At 35.3% G+C, this 21,121-nt stretch overlaps 1 protein-coding gene across 1 annotated transcript in view; it reads left to right on the top strand.

Annotated features, from left to right (window-relative positions):
• The first annotated feature begins 1,367 nt into the window (after positions 1 to 1,367).
• The window catches only part of LOC115218802 (SET and MYND domain-containing protein 5), a 29,738-nt gene continuing 9,984 nt past the window's right edge, over positions 1,368 to 21,121 (top strand). Inside the window, exons 1-5 of the mRNA XM_029788736.2 lie at positions 1,368 to 1,518; positions 7,446 to 7,694; positions 17,626 to 17,747; positions 17,858 to 17,927; positions 20,226 to 20,330. Coding sequence (XP_029644596.1) covers positions 1,465 to 1,518; positions 7,446 to 7,694; positions 17,626 to 17,747; positions 17,858 to 17,927; positions 20,226 to 20,330 — 600 coding nt within the window. The 5' untranslated portion in view covers positions 1,368 to 1,464. The remainder of the gene's footprint in view (positions 1,519 to 7,445; positions 7,695 to 17,625; positions 17,748 to 17,857; positions 17,928 to 20,225; positions 20,331 to 21,121) is intronic.

Raw genomic sequence — 21,121 nt, 5'->3', positions numbered from 1 at the left:
TCTCATAAAATAATTTGTTTAAACTTCACAATATAAGCAGATACAGAGAAATCATTCCTAGAAGTTGGCATTACTTTTGTGATTGATACAACCACACAAAACAATGTTGTTTCCTTTCATCCTAGGCCAAACTGGAGGAGTGCTATTTGTCTTTTCCAAGCCAAAGGGAAAAGACCTTTCTTCACTACTACCAACACAAAAGACAAGGCCTTCTTTTGTCCCTTTGTCATCATCATCAACATGTGAAATAGCCATTACTAATGATTGACCAGCTAACTACCTGTCATATACACACACAACTATACGTGTTCTTCTTTTCACACATTATCTACAGTTTATACTTGTACACATCATTATATATGCTGCCCAACACAACACACACCTCATTCGGTTGTTTGTCAAAACATTTGTTGTAAACAATTATCAAATTTTCATATATACAACAAATACATGGTCTGTAGTTTAATCTGAAATTCATCTATATACTAGTAACCCATCATTTATTTGCAAATCATAACACCAAGCTAATTAGAATTGTGACTTTTCATGCATACAGGTACTTGCACAATATCCTTATATCAGTCAAGAGATCCTAGCCATGTGGGCTCATGGGTGCTAGTGCCATGTAAAAAGCACCCATGCTAGTGCTATGTAAAAGTACCTGGTACATGCTGTAAAGTGGTTTGCGTTGGCAAGGGCATCCAGCTGTAGAAACCTTGCAAAGACAGACAAATGGAGCCAGAGCAGCTCTCCAGCTGGTCAACTCCTGTCAAACCATCCAATCCTTGCCAGCATGGAGAATGGATGTTAAAAGATGAGATTAGAAACAGATTGTTATTTCTCTAATTTGTTTCTATCTGTCTTATAAAAAAAAAACCCAAGGGGAGAGAGAGGTAAGTAATTTGATCATTTGTTCAAGGAAATCCGGCTGCTATTTTTGTAGCCCATCAAGTAAGCATGCTTTGGCAACTTTTTCACAGTTGATTTATTAATTTAGATTTAAAACTCAACTCATGGTAGAATCTTACAAAAAAAAAAAGAAAGAAAGAAAAAAAAGAAAATGGGACAGAATGTGACACAAGGGACGTAACAGAAGAATGCAACAATGCTTCTAATATTCAACAACAAAATTGAAAGAGCAATATTTTCCCTGCAGAGAGGTAATCTTCCAGGGAGCAGAATCCACGACCCAGTTTCAATTCTGAATCAAAGCCATCACTTCGCTCTTGAAAAAAGACTGAAACGTCAAAGAATTTAACACCCCAAAGTAATTAAGAAGCATTGTATTTTTGTAGGAAACCAACAACCATTAAAAAGAACATAAAAGAACAGACGGTTTTCTCCTAAAATATTCTGTAAGTTAGATTTCCTAATTCGGAAAATATAGTGAACGAGATAGGAAAGCAAGGGAGATAATTACTGTTTTAGACTTGTTGACTTTCCAATGACGACACATTCGGCAAGATGGCAACGGACCAAGTACAAGGTGTCGAAGTAAAGGTTGTCAACTCTGATAAGGTAGGTATTTTGTATTTAATTCCTATTTGATTAGAAGTGTTTGCTATTGTCCGTCTTTCAACGTAAACATCTCTACATCCTCTGTCTTATGTCGACCACTTTAAACGATCTTTACGGTACCACTTAACCAATAATCATAACCTGGTTTTTTAAAAAAAGAAAAAAGAATTAGGTGCATTTTATGTGGTTTTTTGCTTTGTCAGCTCTTGCCAGCATATGCTACATTTATTTATTGATACAAATGATTCAGTGGATTGAAAAAATCGTTTCACTAACGCGAATTATCAAAATTTAAAAAAAAATTTAAATTCAAGTATGGAAAATCTCCATGATTTCAGTCCGTACATTTAAATATTCATGAATAACTATGTTAAAAAATAACAATTCCCACTGTCAGCAATTTTATTTCTCTTTTTTGTATCTGTCCGATTCACTTTGTTTTCTTGATTCATTTCCTCCAGTGCAATTCAGTTGCATTATCCGAAGGGATTTTGTTTTTGGCGGCAAGTTTCGCAGCATAATTAGGAATTTGTGCGCTAAAAGCTCGTATCAACGTACCAATTAATATTTTTACTCGACCATTGTATTTTAATTATTCTACAAGTAAAGACAATAGATGTCACATTGGATAAATCAGGGAAAATTATTAGATTAGGTTCTGTAAGGTGGTCGGAACTTTTTGCCACATGTGGTAGCGCTAATAAGACAAGCGAAAATGTAACAATCCTCTGCAAATTTAGCGTTATTTATACTTCAGTAAATTTTAGTTTGGATATAAAACTATTCTGTTTAAAATTAATGTGTTTATTTTTATGTGGATCAGAGTGATGAATAAATATGAAAAGAAAAAAAAAACGGTTTAATGTGGAAGCGTGGTTGGTGTCCAGCTGTTTCGTTATCGAAGGGTTAAATGAGATAGAAAAAATGTAAATCATTATCCTGATGGAAGACAATGATATCGATGATTTAATAATCTTTATTGCGACTGAAAAACTAAATAATTAAAAATAATATATGATATATATGATGTTATTAGTCATAATTTCTCGCAGACGTCTCCTCTCTACAATCGGCTCAAACTCGTTAGCCCACGTGACATTGTTATCTCTTCTTCCTATCGATATTCCTTCCAACATGGCTTTTCGTTGTCTCAATGTGTTGGGACTCATTAGTTGGAGTATTCGGCATTCTTTCGATATAACGCGACAAAATCAAAAACATTTTACTTCGTGTATTTTCCGTGGGTTGTGGAGTATAGATATAACGAAATTATGCCAGCAATGTCTCTTGAAGAAGAAAAAAAAGCCTTGCATATTTGTTCATACCTGTTTCATGTGTGTATGTAAATTCCGCAAATTTCCAAGCAGAAAACAGAATCGAACTGTCATATGCTTCCACGGAAACACCCAAAGTGAAATGTTTTGATTTTGTCGAGTTATATCGAAAGAATGCCGAGTATTCTTTCAGTATGTCATTCTTTGTTAATTAGTGTATCAAAGTTTTAGCATGAATGCTCCAGTTTGTTTTACACGTATTTCGAATTAGTTCTACCAACATCTCTTGTTAAGTCGAACTGTTATTGGTGGCGAAGATAAATACTTATGGGGCGTCATCTGCATGAAATACGGTAGCTAGCGAGTGTTGACAAACGAATCTTGTCAACATCTGCATACATTCTACTTATTTATCTACATCTATGATAGTGATTATACTGATGTGACGATCCATACGTTTTGCTTGCTTGCATGTGGTCAGGGCTATTTAAGATGATTAACGTTTCGATGTTGCTTGTGAAATGTCAATGACCTACGATGCTCAGTTATGACTGCCACATGTAGTGACTTCAGGCCTGCGACGTTTCGATGTTGCTTGTGAAATGTCAATGACCTACGATGCTCAGTTATGGCTGCCACATGTAGTGACTTCAGGCCTGCGACGTTTCGATGTTGCTTGTGAAATGTCAATGACCTACGATGCTCAGTTATGACTGCCACATGTAGTGACTTCAGGCCTGCGACGTTTCCATGTTGCTTGTGAAATGTCAATGACCTACGATGCTCAGTTATGACTGCCACATGTAGTGACTTCAGGCCTGCGACGTTTCGATGTTGCTTGGGAAATGTCAATGACCTACGATGCTCAGTTATGGCTGCCACATGTAGTGACTTCAGGTCTGCGACGTTTCGATGTTGCTTGTGAAATGTCAATGACCTACGATGCTCAGTTATGACTGCCACATGTAGTGACTTCAGGCCTGCGACGTTTCCATGTTGCTTGTGAAATGTCAATGACCTACGATGCTCAGTTATGACTGCCACATGTAGTGACTTCAGGCCTGCGACGTTTCGATGTTGCTTGTGGAATGTCAATGACCTACGATGCTCAGTTATGACTGCCACATGTAGTGACTTCAAGCCTGCGACACCAACATAAAGATAACAAAAATTAATGTTATATGGTGGTGGTCACGGTGGTTATGTGATTTTTGTCTTAGGGTTGATATCTTTTTACCATGAAAGTTGTATCCCACTTTCAAACTCCGTCACTGATTTTGAGTTTATCTTATTTTACTGGAGACCGTACTCAGTATTCACAACTCTCAAAATGAATGTTTCCTTTTGTTTAGTTACACTTGTTGCCTCTTTGTATTTTATTTACATTTCTTGAGCTTCTTTGTCGTAGGTTCTTTCATACTCTTAAAAATATATACTGTATACGCTTGATTTTCTATAGGCAACGGTGTATGTAAAACCAGTTTCCTCAGTCGTTCTGCAAATGAAAGATTCTCTTAATATCGAATCAAGTTTTGTTTCGCTTCGTTGCACATTTTCTATCATTTTGATGTAGGTCCTCTTTATATAGGTACCAGATATGATTTATGTGTACTCCAAGTGAAACCCCACTCAAATGCTGAAAATCCCAATAGCTTGTCTTTATTTTCTGTGCCTAAGGCTCTCCAAACTTCTGACTGTATTCCCAGCCTCATTCAAGTCCCGTGGTATTTGACTTCAGTCTCTTCTTTCGCAAAAGTTTTTGAATATTTTCGTTTTATCTATGTAGAAGAATATCTCTCTGTTATTAATCACTTTGGACAGGTCATATAACACAGTCAAGCACCCACACATACTACACCCTGATTACATTAATGCTTCCTTATCAGCAACAACTCTTTGTTTTCAGGTTTGTCAAGAATGTTTCAATCTATCCAAGAATATGATCAACTTTTCAGCTTCTTCAGTAACCTCCTGTCCATTTATCATTTAGTTGTAGCACGATCGATCTGTTGGACATGAAACCAAATTCTTTATCTCTAAATTGAGATAAACATCGCCATCGTCTTAAGAAGATAAAACGTCTTACTATTCACACTTAGTTAAGTAAGTTGCTAAATTTACTGTAGCAGAAATAAGGTCTCAAAATGAAAGGCCTATAGCATATCTTAATTATACACTTGGCAGGACTCTAGAGAAATATTCTGATATTGAATGTGAATCCTCTACAGCAGTGGTTCCCAAACTATGAGTCACGACCCACAGATGGGTCGCGAATGGAATCTTAGTGGGTCGCAAAAAGTTATAAAATTACGCATTAGCTTTGATTAACTGCTGTCTATCGAGATAGTTCAGTAGAGTTAAGTGGGTCGTCATAAACTGGTGTGATAAATAGTGGGTCGCGACTCTAAAAACTTTGGGAACCACTGCTCTACAGTGGTATCATATATTAAAGATCTTGATGTTTTTAAGTGAGCCTCTCTGTGAATTACTTAGGCCCTCATATTAATATTGTTTCAAAATCATTCACTTGCCTGCTGAAATCGTCAGTCATATTTATGCTCTTGTAATGGTACAGTTCTCTTTACATTCTGATATAGGTAATGACGAATTAATTCCAGCTTATATTGCTGAAGACATCAAAAATCATTTTAACATATGTACTCATTATGTTAGCTTAAAGAATCTTATCGCTAGAATTAGACCAGTGTTTTTGAAAAAGGAGTTTGTCAGATGACTATGCTAAAATGAGATTTAAAACTATTTCTTGTACTTGATAAGTGGCACAAATCACAGCTTTGAGAAAAGTTGCATATGAACAGGAGATACAATGAAGATGCTGGGAATGTGTTGATCTTGAAGGTATTTTATGCCCCAGCTAAAAAAACATAAGCAAATGCCTATTTCCTATCTAGATTTGGCATTCCAGTGGCAGTGATGTTAGACAATATACCAAACTTCATTCAGTTAAAGGAGTGGTCCAACCAAATTTATAGCAAGAAAATTAAAAGTCCTACCTACAAACTAAAATTTAATGGTGCAGTAGAATTGGGCGAACAATTAAGTCTGCATTAAAAGATTATAAATCCATCAGTTGGAGAGTTTGATGAGTGTTTGCTGAAGGTTCTTGTTAGTCATCATAGCGTAAATGGTGCACCTAATATAGGCAAGTTTTGTCAGCTGAAATATTACTTGCCAGAATATCAGTAAACCTTTTATGAGGTTGGGCAACTGATTCATTACAAGAATAATGTAATGAAATTTCTTGTAAGATGTACATAATCTGATTTATGCTGGCCAGAACATAACCAATATTGAACAGCTCAATTAGTGTCAACTGAATAACCAGATCTGAAGTATTCTTCCTCAAGCACATCTTGCTAAATATGGATTATCTGACTGATGATATCAGCCAAATCTCTTGTAGAGCTACCACTTGGTCTCGTGGTCTCTTGTAGCACTGTTTTTAACTGGTCAGCAACATTAGGTTTTCCAGTTACTACTGCTAATATTCAGTATCTAAAACTACCCATTCTGCCAAATCATGCTAATCCTCACAGTAATACGAAGTCTGTCAGTTGTTTCGCCATGACACCAAAGAAAATCTTGCCATTGACATTTAGCAGTGATATCAGCCTGAACTGATCCAACGTCTTAGAATCCTTCTCCTTGACGATGGGGGACATAAATGCCTTCTGCGATGCACCATTCTGGTGGTATTATCTCATTTTGCCACAGTACTCACAACACCTTCCACAGCTCCTGGAGCACTTTCAGGTAATACTTAACCAATACTCCCTTGGTTATGATCTGATGAATGGTACAGCTTGCTTGTGGAATTAACGCGCAAGCAGCTGAGCACTCCACAGGCATGCATGCCCATAACAGTTCTTAGGGAGATTCACCATGACACAGAATGTTACAAGGCAGATCCTTTGAAATAAAGATGCAACTCATTTTTGACAGCTGAGTGGACTGGAGCAAAATGAAATAAAGTGTCTTGTTCAAGAGATACATGCCACCAGGAATCAAACTCATGACCATACAATTGTGAGCTGAATACCCCTTACAACTAAGCCACATGGCTTTGCTCCCATTTGATTACGTTCGGAAGAATTACATAATCCTTTTTGAGATTTTATCTTCATGTCCTACAGAAGAAAAATCATATCCTTATAACACTCCTCACGAAGTGAATTTGCCTACAATATCAACCAGGTGATGAATGGGCTCTTAAAGACCCTCTACTTTATTGCTTAACTAACTTGAAATGACTGTCAATTCTCCCTTGAATCACACCCTACCATCTTTAAAAGAATGGGTGCATTAGACAATGTATTAAATGTACAAATTCATGGCTGAAATGCTTTTGACCAGCCATGTCCAGCCAAAATATTCTTCCTGTTTCAAGTTTAAACTGGCCAGATCCAGCCTCTCACACCTACCCTACAGTGTTAGTCTAAAAAAATATAGTCATATATTCAAAATCTCCAGGCTACAAGATAATGCAAGATAAATTCAAAACAACGTGAATAAACAAACATTACATTTAAATGTTAAAGGATTAATCATATGTTGGCTCAATCAGTGTTGACTTCAGGTTAAACAACAAGAACATCATGTGTGAAATAATAAGTCTTCCTATTTCTTTTTCAGGGCAAAGGATTATTTGCATGCCAAGCATTCAAGAAAGGGGACCAGATTTTTGAAGAAGTTCCTTTGGTATGCTCCCAGTTTTTATGGAATGAATTCTACAAATATGAGGCTTGTGAGTTCTGCCTCAAGTCTTTGGAGACTGCTGAAAATATGGCCAGGCGCCTTACCTCTATTTCCACCTTGGAATTGCCCCAAAAGCAGAATTGCACAGTAAGACCAGATCAATATATCTGCTGTCCACATTGTCAGGTAAAAGCAGCTTTTCTCATTAAATTTATTCATCTCTAGAAACTTCTCGAAATATTTACCTATTACCTCATAAAATTAAAGTAAACCTTTTGGTGTGTATTTCGTATAGATTAGATACACTTTGTTGTTTCATGTAAATTGAATTATAAAAGGTTGTTACTGTTCATATCAATAGGATGGAGGCTTATCAACCCAGAAATAATCAGTTTGTATCCTAGCACTTTTTCAGTCACTTTATCCACCTTTCTGTAGAACAGTAGGGAGCAATTTTGTTAGTGCTGATCTTTAAATCCTATAGGTTGGAGAAAGCAACACCTTACAAAATCCCTTCTTAAATCACTGTAGAATAAGTTACTAAATATTTTCAAGAATTTTAAATTTTAAATTATATATATATATATACACATGCACACACGTATGTATGTATGTATGTATATATATGTATGTATATCTTATTAATGTTTATGTTGTATAATTTTTTAAAAAACACACTAAATCCAAAGTTTTAATAATGATAATTATCAAAGTCTTGATTTTTTTTTTGTAAGAATATCTTTAAACAGGTGTATTGCAGATATTTCTGAATAATGTAGAAATACAAATTGAAGTAATCAAGTTTGACATTAAGCACTTTATTTTCAAGTTTAATAGTTTAATGCTATTCTCACTTCTAGTTGAAAGCATATGTTAGTTTCTCAAAGAGTATAACTGTGTGTAAATTATATGTATATCAATAGATATGTTTAAAAAAAACATGCGCATGCTCACCCACATAATTAGAGGGAAACACTATAGGGGGCCCAGGTTATTAAATCGATATTTCACTACAGACATTTGTCCCATATTCTGATATGACTATGTGATATAAATATGTATTGTGAAATCAGAATTTACAGCAATTATTTTCTTATGTTTTTTGAGAGGATGCAGGAATCTGTGCTTCCATTTTACCTATCTGTTGGGAATTCTATCAGACCCAACAATATTTTTATGCTTGATGTTGTTTATGACAGGGAACCACTTCAGTTCATCTTTCTGTAAAGGAAGCATGTACATGATTCCAAGAGTCATCTTTTACTCAATAATGAAAAAAAACAGACAGGAATTATAAATTTATGCATTGCTTCAGCTCTAAGATGTTTTGTGGCTTATTCATCAATTTGGTAGAGAACTTTCCTAGAAGTTTTAACCACTGGGTATTAAGTTGGAAATTAATCATTACAGTGTGATTAATTTGGAATTATCTCCACCTTATTTTAGATTTAGTTCTTTCTAAGCTGTTTAATTAGCCTCTTTATGTATGATCAGGGTCTTATCTGTTGCATAAATATTTATCTAAACATTTTCATTGTTTAACAGCACATGCTCATAATAAGAAAGATTTGTTTTGAATAATATTGAAGTATTTCTGCTTTGGATATGAAATATAGAATAAAATGGGTTTCACATTAGTCATTGTAAAGTAGAGTGTCAACTCATAGATGTATGACAAAGTCTTTTATACTGTTAACTCTAAAGAAAAGTACAAGACATTTTTAATTATTATTTTACAGCCATTTTTCCATGTTTGTGTAAGCGGGATGGTTTTTGTTGTTGGAGTGACTTTTTACAGTTAGATACTTTTGCAACTACTAACCAATCAATCAACTGCAAGCGTCAGCTGATACGTTTGATGTGTAACTAATCTCTCAGCTAACTTGTACAGGTTAATGTTAACCCTTTAGCGTTTCAACTAGCCATATCTGGTTCAAATGTTTTATATCCAAACGGGCCAGATCTAGCTTCTCACACCTGTCTTACAATTTTATTCTAAAAAATAAACAGTCACATCATCAAAATGTTGAAGCTCTAAGATAAATGCATGATTAATTCCAAACAATGTGAATAGATAATCATTACATTTGACAGGATAATCTGAATGCTAAAGGGTTAAACCTCCAATAGATCAAACTATCAAACTCAAATTCTCTCCAGTCTGTGTTGATCATTCCATACTCAATATCAATATCTCACTGTTGTGCAGCACCGTATGTTTTACCTGTAATGCAGTGTGTCTTTTGCATGAAGAGAGGAATTCTTTGTTGCCAACAGAAGCAATAACTACATAATCTTTTCTCCTCCCTTTACTCACCCAAAGTAGTGTGATTTTGTTACATTTATCCTCTGCGCTCATTAATTTACCTAGGTAAGAACTGTGTTTAAGGAGTGTCTGAGAGGTTTGTGATTTTTCATTGCATGGGTGTGCTCCTACTACTACTAACTTCTAATGTACACATATTACATCTGAAGTTATGATTCCTTATAAGTCTATCAATTATCGATACTCTTGCCATTGTGTTCCTATTTATTTTTGCCATATCAGGCAAAGCCCCTTTCTAGATATGTCTTAGTCATTGTTTTCTCTCTTAATGATTAACCATTTAAGTATTTGAACTCTTATGTTTGGAACATTTTTCTCTAACTCTCTAATTTATATAAGTTCTAAAAGAATTGGTTTAACATGTTGCAACTTCCATTAACTCAAATTAGAAAAAGGTAGTCTGAATGCTAAATTCTTCACTAAATTCATTGCAGACTGTAAACTTGCTACAGGGTGTAGGGTGGGGTGGGGCATAATGGGTAAATTTTTTCCAAAATTTTGAAAGCTATGTCAAATAAAAACCAAAATGTAACAGTTAATATGGATTTATAATCTCAAAAAGTGCATCATGATTCTGATAATCACTTCTGAAGGATTATGAGGCAATTTTGAATACTCATCATAAATACATAGTTATATTTAAACTACAGTAAAAACCAGAAATTTCAATATTTGGTGGGGCATAATGGGTTATCCGCATATAGAGTGAAATGCAGAGTAGTATTTGGATAAAAAATATGGCAAATTGTGGGTGAATGTTGGAAACAATCAATAAAGAATCATATGAGAGACATCCGAATGTCCCTCAATCTTCATCAAAATTTTAAAATAACAACCATGTTTACTGAACAATGATCATAATAAAGTCCTCCATTTGGCACACACAGTTCAGATAAAGCTGTCTACTTCTTGCAGACGAAATCTTGGTTAACATCTGTTCCCTGTAGAATCTGCTTAGGGCAGACATCATAACAAAGGTCACACAGCAGCCAAACTTCATTCTTCCTGCCTTTGTATCTGTTCCAGAATCTTTTGCAGATGGAGCTCTCAGCATCCTCTTCCTCCAAATCATCTGCACTAGTGATGGTTATCATCACTATTGTCACACTTTGCACTAGCTGTTTTCTGCCATTTTGGAGCAAGTGACCCTCCTTCCATTTTCTCATTTTTAGACTTTAGTTGCTTTGTTAGTGCATTTTTTGCTGCACACTCTTCTCGTTTCCTCTTGGGATAACAATACAATCACCTTCTGCCCCTTTATCCTGTGTAAATATCAATAGTTACCTGAAACAACGCTGCCAAAACACTTTCAGATACTGGCACATATTTGACTTCTTTAATTTGTCTTTTCTTCTATTTATAGAAGCTTATGTGCTATATTTTAAGTAACCCATTATGCTCCACCCCCACAAACTGACAAGTGACTCATTATGCCCCACTTTTGAATTTCAGTGTTTCCAAGGATAATTCCTTTATCCAACATAACATGGGCAAAGAAGATACTCTGAACATATCTCTAGTACAAAGAGTCCAAATCTGCAGTACATCCTAAAGCTGGTAGAAATTAATGAAAATCTGACAAAAGACCCATTATGCCCCACTTCCCCACTTATGTGTGCACTCACATAAGTCATTTACTTGTACCTAGTTTCCTTAGTACTCAGCAGACAAAAGACTAAGTAGCTTAATTAAACACCTTCTTTTGATTGTCAAATGCAAAATATAATTGTTATTCACTAAGTATATACAAGCAAACATGGTATCTAATAGAATTTAGCCACTTTTTTCCAAGCTTTGTTAAAACTTTCTCAGCTATTTACTAGGTTTGATCCATTAATTTGAGGCTTCTGTAATTGCCCTGTTCTAGTTTTTCTCTTCCCTTTGTAGTAGTTGACAAAGATAAGACCCTTGTTATTGGAGATAGCATTTTGCTGATGGTTAACCTAGTAACTAGAAAACATTTAATCCTTCCTATTAGAACATAAGTGAATCTCCTGTCCTCAGGTTTCTTCCTGGCTTGAAAGACTTGGCACCTTGTATAATATCTTGATATCATGCATTCCTACTCCCTTTCATCTATTCCTTGCAGACCTTTCAATGATCTCTTATAGCCCTAGCCATTATTATTTCACTATGTTGCCTGCTGCCTAGCTGGGGACCTTGCTCTATTTCATAGAAGTAGTCTGTAGCATACATTTGATTACTCTTCAGGGATATCAAATCATCCTTTGTTATAATTCTCTAGTTTATATCCCCAATCATTTTTTTTTGGAAATGTTAGCTAACAGGAAGGTCTTCGAGAACTGTATTACCTTCCTTTTTTGACTTGTCCGTTGCTTCAAAATGTGTCTTGTCTCCAGTTTAAACTTGCTAAACACTAATTTATACTGAGACATACATTTCTGATTAGAGGAAAATTTAGTGTTTACCTCATCATCCAGACTGACTTACTGGTCAGTACAAAATCAGCCTGGATCTCAAACCTGCTTTTAGCGATCAGTTGATAAGTTGGGTATCTGATGTTTGTGCAGTAAATGGTTAATTCAGAGCTGCAAGAACATTGGCATCTCTTCATTTCTTGTACATTAATCCTTTCATTACTGAATTACTATTAATATACACTGTTTGTGTTTTAATTAATTTTGGTAATAATGATGAATTTAGTAAAATAACTTTGTTATTATTAAACTGGAGTTTAGAACATAGATTAATACCAAATTTTTATGGAAGGTTTTAATTTTGTTCACTTTATATTAATAAGTTTGCATCATTGATCCATGGGCAGTCTTGGGCTGTTTGTATTAAAAGGGTTAACTGTAGCTTCTATGTTTACCACTGTTCATACAGTCATTTTACAGTGTGGTCATTAAAATTGTCAGCTATTATTGGAATGTTGCTGTTAATTACTTAATACATTATCTATGCTAGAGTTGCTACACACTCAAAATTTTGAATTTATGTTCCTTGCCTTTGATGTGCAAGACTGAAGCACTACTTTCCCTCATTACTTGAACATGACGTACAACCATTTGTTTATGTTCTAAAATCTCAACCTTATCGTGTTAAGCATTATGCTAATATTGATGGAATGGGGTCTGAAAAGAACAGATTTGATGCTGGTGGCATCAAGATTTCTTGATATCAGTCAAGAAGTACTCACACCTGACATTATTGTAAACTACATTTAGTAATAACATGACAGGTATCACATCTGTTAATGCAGTTGGTATTACAAATTGATATGGTGTGCTTCATGATTAATTGGAAAGTTATTTTCTGAATTGTTGCACTTTTGTAATAATAATCAGTGAGAAAGTGATTGTGCCACCAACACTAGAGAATTTATCTTGCAAAAGATTGAGAGCCCTCTCCCATTCGTATAATTTTAATTCTGTCTGCTGCTCTCCTATGTGGATTGCATTCTCTGCAGCTTATGGAGATAGCCATATGTGTTTTGGGATAGAAATTCATTTTGTACTGAGGTATTCCTTAGGAATACCTCAGTATAAACTTTTTAGATGAGACTTCTACACAACAAAGAAACCACATCTTGTTGTTTTGCTCAGGTTAGCCCTAGGGCTGATCGGGCCTGTGATCGAAATTGTTCCAGTTGTGACTAACTCATCTTGATTTCAGAGTGTATGTACAGGAGTACATTATTCAGTATAACTGGCACACTGTCAGTTACAACAACAAGGGTTCCAGTTGATCCGATCAACGGAACAGCTTGCTTGTGAAATTAATGTGCAAGTGGCTGAGCACTCCACAGACACGCATACCCTTAACATAGTTCACTGTGAACTTCAGTGTGACACAGAATGTGACAAGGCTGGCCCTTTTGAAATATAGGTACTACTCATTTTTGCCAGTTGAGTGGATGGGAGTAAAGTGAAATAAAGCATCTTGCTCAAGGACACAATGCGTCACCAGGAATTGAACTCATGACCTCATGATTGTGAGCCGAATGCCCTAACCACTAAGCCACGCACCTTAATTTTTAAAGACAATGGTGAGAGATTTGGTTGCAATTTTTAGCAGGTTGAGTGACTATGTAGAGGCCTCTTTCCTTTTATTAATTGGAATGAGGAAAAATAATGCTAACAAGTGTTTAGATTTATCAGTTCCTCGGTAGAAAATTAGGTTAATTAGATGAGCTAAGTTGTCTATCAAAACCAAGTGAGGCACTAAAATCATGAAAGTAATTAGATTTATAGGAACAAAAGCAGAATGACAATGTTTTAATGATAGGAATTATGCATATTCACACAGGAGACAATATACCATATTGTTCTAAGAGGATCACAACACCATTCCATAGGATTCAAAATAAACTTCTAACCATATCATTAAATTTATATAACGTCTTACATTTACTCCTTTATATTTTTTATATCATGTATGTCCGTTGCCAGCCTCGCCTGGCCCCCGTGCCGGTGACACGTAAAAGCACCATCCGTTCGTGGCCTCGCCTGGCCCCTGTGCCGGTGACACGTAAAAGCACCATCTGTTCGTGGCCGTTTGCCAGCTCTGTCTGGCACCTGTGCGGGTGGCATGTAAAAAGCACCCACTACACTCACGGAGTGGTTGGCGTTAGGAAGGGCATCCAGCCGTAGAAACACTGCCAGATCTGACTGGGCCTGATGAAGCCTTCCAGCTTCACAGACCCCAGTTGAACCGTCCAACCCATGCTAGCATGGAAAACGGATGCTAAATGATAATGTATTTTATTTTGAAGTTAATAACGGGAAAATCTGTCTAGTCCTTTGTAAGGTTAATTGCGATAAAAATCTGTAAAATCTCACATAATATTTTCTCTTTAATGTAATGATTACTTATTATATTAATCTTGTTGTTAATTAATTTTTGCCTACAGCTAAGAACTGTTGCCTTAGGCATATATGTTACTAGATTTAACATGTGTTTGTGTGTACATCAAACATACGCGTGACGTTTTTCCTGTGGATATTGACCTACAAGAGTTCAGACTGCGTATTTATCTCAGCAGCATAAGAAGTTCTGCCAAGGTCATTGACACTGCTCCTCTCCCATCTCTAGATAACTTACACAACCCATTGGACCATAACATTTTTGTTTTATGATGTAAATGTCCTACATTTACACCAGTCATTCTCAACCAGAATCCATATGACCCTCGGTTGGGGCAGGGTCCATATAAAAAAATGAATTGGTTATACTTCTACAATGCACGAAATATTTTAACAAATTTTTAAATACAATTTCTAATAATATTTGATTATAAAAATACAATAGAATTTTTTTAAACAGCAAATAGCTATAGTGGTCCAGTAGAGTCAAAAGGGTTCATAGGTAAAAAAAAATGGTTGAGAAACACTGATTTACACTGTAGGGAGTTCATGCCTTTTCTCTTTCAAAGAAAGGTTCACATAGTAATTTATCATCTGATGACATTTTTCCATACCATCATCTTCATTTAATGTCTGTTTTCCATGCTGGCATGGGTTAGACGGTTTGACTGGGACTGGTAAGCTGGGGAGCTGCACCAAGGTCCAGTCACCTGTTTTGATTTGGTTTCTGTAGCTCGATGCTAACGCCAGTCGCTTTAGAGAATGTACTAGGTGTCTTTTGCATGCCACCAGCATGGCTGCCATTTATGTGTCACTGGTATAGATGCCTTTTACATGTCACATTGCACTGACATAATATTGCCACTTACTTTAGTTTACAAATATGTGCTTGGTTAACTGCATTAAAGTTTGAATGCCATGCATCACTTTGGAATTTATAATACTTTTATACAAAGTATCAAAAGTTCTGCTCAATAGTTGGATAGGTAACATTCCAAGATGATTTTGGTTACCTATTCTCAACAGCTAGGTAAATTGACATGCTCTGAACTAAGTATATTGTTCACATACACAAACGTTATGCTTCCAGTAGACTTGAACTCAGTACCTTTGACCTCATAGTCCAATACTATACTCACAAAGCCATTTCATTTTTATAGTCCTGGTGTCATGTAACTGACACTTAAAAAAAAAAAAACAAACACCCACTACACTCTTGGAGTGGTTGGTGTTAAGAACAGTATCCAGCTGTAGAAATCATGCCAAACCAGATTGGAACCTGATGCAGCTCTCCAGCTTACCAGTTTCAATCAAACCATCTAACTCATGCCAGCATGGAAAGCAGATGCTAAATGATGATGATGATGAATCATAGGATAGACTTTATATTGTCATTCAGTCTGCTGGAAATAACAGTCAGGTATCTTTCAAAGCACACCCTACTGACAGGGCATAGAAAAAGGCAAGATGATCACCTTTGTAATACTTTTACATTTGATTGATCTTGGGGTTAAACAGTAGCAACACCAACCCATAGTACAGGGCTGTTGAGAATTGGGTTGTCTTTGTAAGGGACTTGCTGTAACAGTAGGGAAAGGAAACAATATGAAGGACAATGTATTACTGTTACAAACATTTAAACTTTGAGAACTATTGGCTTATTCCGTATACTTATTTACTTTAACTCTTTTGCGACCACATTTCTGCAGAAATTCACATTTTTCAGTTAATTTTAAAAGGAGCTAAGAATTTTGCAGGGATTTAGTAAAATGAGAAAGTAACTTTATTATTCAGCTGGACAACTTAACAAAAGTTTAAGATCATGTTGGAAAGTTTTGATTCAAATAAAAACACTTCGAAATGACCCTTTTTTTTTCAAACGTAAGACTAAATACAGTTTCAATCTGGTTGTTTACAAAGAGATTAAAAATCAAGTGCAATTTTATCCTTAGACCCTTCACAGTTAAATTCCTTAGTATTGTTCCATCAGACATTTTACTCCTGTGTGTACCCCTTCATTTGTTGATTGTTGTATGTTTGATGTATAACGTCATCATTAGTAGATAGTTTGGTTTTTAACGGATGTACTTCTTTGTCATTACTCATTTTCCTTTCTCATCATTGTTAGAATTAGTGAAATTTTCTAGCCTTAACCCTTTAGCATTTAAACAGGCCATAGCCAGCCAAAATGTTCTTCTTGTTTTATGTTCAAACTGGCCAGATCCAACCTCTCACACCTACCCAACTATGTTAGTCTAAAAATAGTCACGTAATCGAAATATCAAAGCTACAAGATAATGCAGGATAAATTCAAAACAATGTGAATAAATAAGTATTACACTTGGTAGAATAATCTGAATGCTAAAAGGTTAAGTAGGGGCGAAATGGTAGACTGCGTAGGACTTGGATTACAAATTTGTAGGGAGAAAAGATCATATTTAATGCTGGTCATTTGTCTTTCTGTGGAGAAGCTATTTAAATTCTTCATTCTTCAAGTTAACACATTGGAGAATTAAGGCACCATACCTATGTGGAAAAATTTCTTAGCATCTTATATAGGAGAACTTTAGTTTTCAAGACAATTCTTGTTTTATGAACCCTACACTGTGGTTTGCATAATGATTTTGTTTATGTCTTGGTTTTTACTTGGTTTACACACCATTATATAAGATAATCTATATTATTGAAGTAAGGATAACAAGGTACTCATAAACCCATTTAAGAATGAAAATATTAGATATGAATTTTAGTGAAGATTTTGGTAAATGCTTGTTCAAACTTCTCACACATTTTTATAAAATTGACCAAATTACTGTGATTACATTATTCATATGTACTGATTGCCTGTTATTAATTGATTTGTGAATTAATTTGGTTTCATGTAAGCTTGTTTGATTTAAAATTGAAGTTGCTTATGCTACATGCCACTTGTTCAGGTGTGTGTGTGTTTTTGGCTATCACACAGGTTGTTTACTGCAGCAAGGAATGCATGGAGACTGCCTGGAAAAAATACCATTGCACACTCTGTATGGGATCTTCCAGGGAGGATGAGTCCCATCCCTTGGGAATGTTACAAGTAGCATGGAGGTCTGTATGTAGCCAATTGTGTTGAAACTGTTTTCTCAAAGCTCTGTTCACAGCCAACTGCCCTTTTTATTTCATGTTATGTGAAACTAAAGACTTTCTCATTATTTTAGGAACATTCACTTCCCCCCTGAATCCTGCAGTATAATGCTGTTGGCAAAAATGATCTGCATGGTAAAACAGGCAAGTATCTCTATTGTTATAATTATTACATTGTGCAGTGTTGGTAAGTTCTTAGTGATTTAAAAAACAAATTCTATGCTTTAGTTTTAATACCATGTTTGAATGGCCTCCCTTATTTATCATGATATCGTTAAGAATGGGTTAAACATCATAATGCCTTATTTCTTTATATCTCTGAAGCTTTATTCTTGATGTGACAACAACTCTTCTTGGCATTTTAATTTCTTTTATTTGTATTATATAACACTGAACTAACAAAGGACACTACTATCATTCTAATAATGCTTGTGGGAAAGATATACTCACTACAATGTCATAAGAATGTCATTTCTTACTTGTCTACAATTATGAAGTTCTGTGTATATTTTGTGCTACAGAACCTAAATTCTGTCAGTACCATTAAGGTCTTTGATAAGGTACAGTTTTCTATTTCCTGTGTATCTAACTAAAAAGTAAGACACTACACACACACACACACTATATGAAAGTCACGGATGGTAGTCATTTGAGTACTGGTCTAAGGTTGGAGATGTTGAGAAGCATCCCACTTGAACTGGGACACAGGAGAGTCATGTCTGTGTATGTGGATGTCATCATCATGGTGTCAAACACAAGGGAAATCAAGGTGGTTGGCACCATTCTGGAAGAGCATCATTAGGTAATTAGAGTATACTTTAGCTAGGAAAATTGGTGGGTTTCACCCTTAGCAACTGGAGAGGTAAGTCCTACTGAGACAAGTTCAAGGGCTCCAATTAAAGTGTCTGAGGTTTGGTTTGGACTTGACCTCCCAAGTGAACAAAAACTTGGGAAGAAGCACTCAGGTTGCTACTTCAATTGAAAGTTCCGCTAAACAAGTGTGGTTGCCATTCATGCAGCTTGTCTTTACACAACTCATCTCTTTTGATAAAGTGTCAGTCATAGGTTCAAGCACATACCAAAGTTGAGCATTTAGCATTTGGAATGTTTGTGACTGCTTTCTACTAGCTGGACTGCTAAAGAATCATTTCTCACATTTTAAAGAGGGTAAGTCTAGAGTATGAGTGACTGTAGCTTGAGAATGATTCTGGTTATTGACTAGGAAGTATTCTTTTCTGGAGGACTTTAACATCTTTCATCTAACTGTGCTACTAGGGCCTTGCTTGTTTGGGATATATTCTACAGGCATAACCATGTTGGAGCTGCAATGAACCACACTTGTCTGAGATGTGTGGAAAGTAATGAAACTATGTCACATGTTCAGTGTTCATGCATTGTTGATTTGTGGGGTTTATGTTGAACAGTTGTTACCGTGTATGGGAATGACACTGGCTATCAATCAAGTCTTGTAGAAAGACCATTTCACCATCTCTTTTTTTGGCAAGGATAGCAATGGGTAGGCTTCCACTGTCTTGTGGATGCAGTTGAAAAGTTGGAAGATAGTATATTATCTCGGAAAATGCTGTCCTCAAATCACCCCCCCCATCTACTTCTTCAAGTATCATTTAAAAATGAAGGTGAGGGGAGGTGTTGGTCTCTTGTAAATTTTATCAAAAATGGGTGAAAGTGGCAGCATTGGATACTGCTCAGCAATAGGCTGGTGGCAAGAACGGAGAAATTACCTTTTGATGTGTTAGTGTAATCCTGGGTTGCATGAGGGTTGCCTCACCCTTCCTTCATGAAGATCATTATTTGTTCTTATTTTGTTCTGTATTATTTATTTATTGATGTGTTTATTATTTGTTTGATCTCACTTGTTTATGTGTAATTCTGCTATTGTTTCTTGTTTTCTGTTTTCATTTGGATTTCCTCTTTGTACGTCTCCAACATCTTGGACCCTTATGGTCAATAAAAGGAGTAATTATCATTATTTTATAATTATATTATTATAAATACAGGCTTACCTCAACTTAGATAATTTCAAGTTAAGTCTCTTTTGACTTCACATTATTTTTGGGTTTTTTTTTAAAGAAATTAATAAAAAAAAATATACCCCTCAACTTCAATCAAGTTATCTGACTTTTACATCAGTCTCGGCAACCTTATATAAAAGTGTAAATTTTAAAAAAAGATCCTAAAAACTAATAGTGAAATAGAAAATTAAATAAAATACATGTGAAAATATGTACAAACCATTTATTAAAACATATAAGCTGATAAAGTTTTAAAAATTCTTGTGTTATGTCATTTTTTTAGTTAGGATTTCATGTCTTGGAACTAATTACCATAAGTTGAGGTATAACTGCAATTATTGTAATTTTATTGTAAGTAATTATTATTTTATAATTATATTATTTTCTTTTTAACTAAAATTTCATACAGTCTAATGACCCTGAAGCAGTATTGAAAGCATTTTCTCAGTTTACTAACTCAACTGTGAATGAAGAAGAACAGATTATGCACAAGTTGCTGGGCCCACAGTTCAAAGTAAATAAACAATTTCTATATTTCCTTTATTATTTATCTTAATTTTTACTTTTTTAAACTTAATATACGTATACATATATATCAAGTCTTAAACTCCTCTGTGATGGCCTGTAAGACTATGATGAGCAGGAGTGGACAGGGGATTGAACCTTGATGAACACCTACCCTCACACTAAATTCTTCACTGAAATCATTGTTATAGAACCACTATTTGACCAACAAATGTTTAGTGTGTAATGCAGAGTTCAGGTCCTATATTCTTCTCTAAATCCCTAAAGCTAATCTAAATACAGTGTTCTCAAGAGCAAATGGTGAATCCTTCAATACTGTACCTAACTTTCTAGTTCAGTGTGTAAGGAAGTTTGTCATGCTTTATATAAAAGGGTTCAAAGAGATGTCCTAGATTATTGTAGAACTACTGTGGAAAGAAAACTGTAAAATGTTTGACTCTCTATCTGAAGTCTTTACTATTTCTTTGTTTCCATGTGAGAACCCTAAAATCCTGTGACTCTCCCCTTTCCAGATATCTTTCTTACTTATAAACATATTGCTCTGATCTTTCTTTATGTAAACATTTTTATTAGGTACTTTCTCACCTGATCTTTCTTAGGGTTCTTACATATTGTCAATTCATAGGCCTGTTTCCCATGAGGTTGGGTCATTGTATAGGTCAAAGGACTACCTCAAATCTGAGGCCATTTTGTAACTTTACAAGTCCATAATTCATCCTTGTCTGGAATACTGTTGTCATATTTGGACAGGTGCACCATCTTGTCATTTGGATCTTCTCG

This window comes from Octopus sinensis, linkage group LG14 (genome assembly GCF_006345805.1).
Source record: "Octopus sinensis linkage group LG14, ASM634580v1, whole genome shotgun sequence".
NCBI lineage: Eukaryota > Metazoa > Mollusca > Cephalopoda > Octopoda > Octopodidae > Octopus > Octopus sinensis.
Note: the sequence above shows the minus strand (reverse complement) of the source record. Positions and strands in the feature narration are given on the sequence as shown.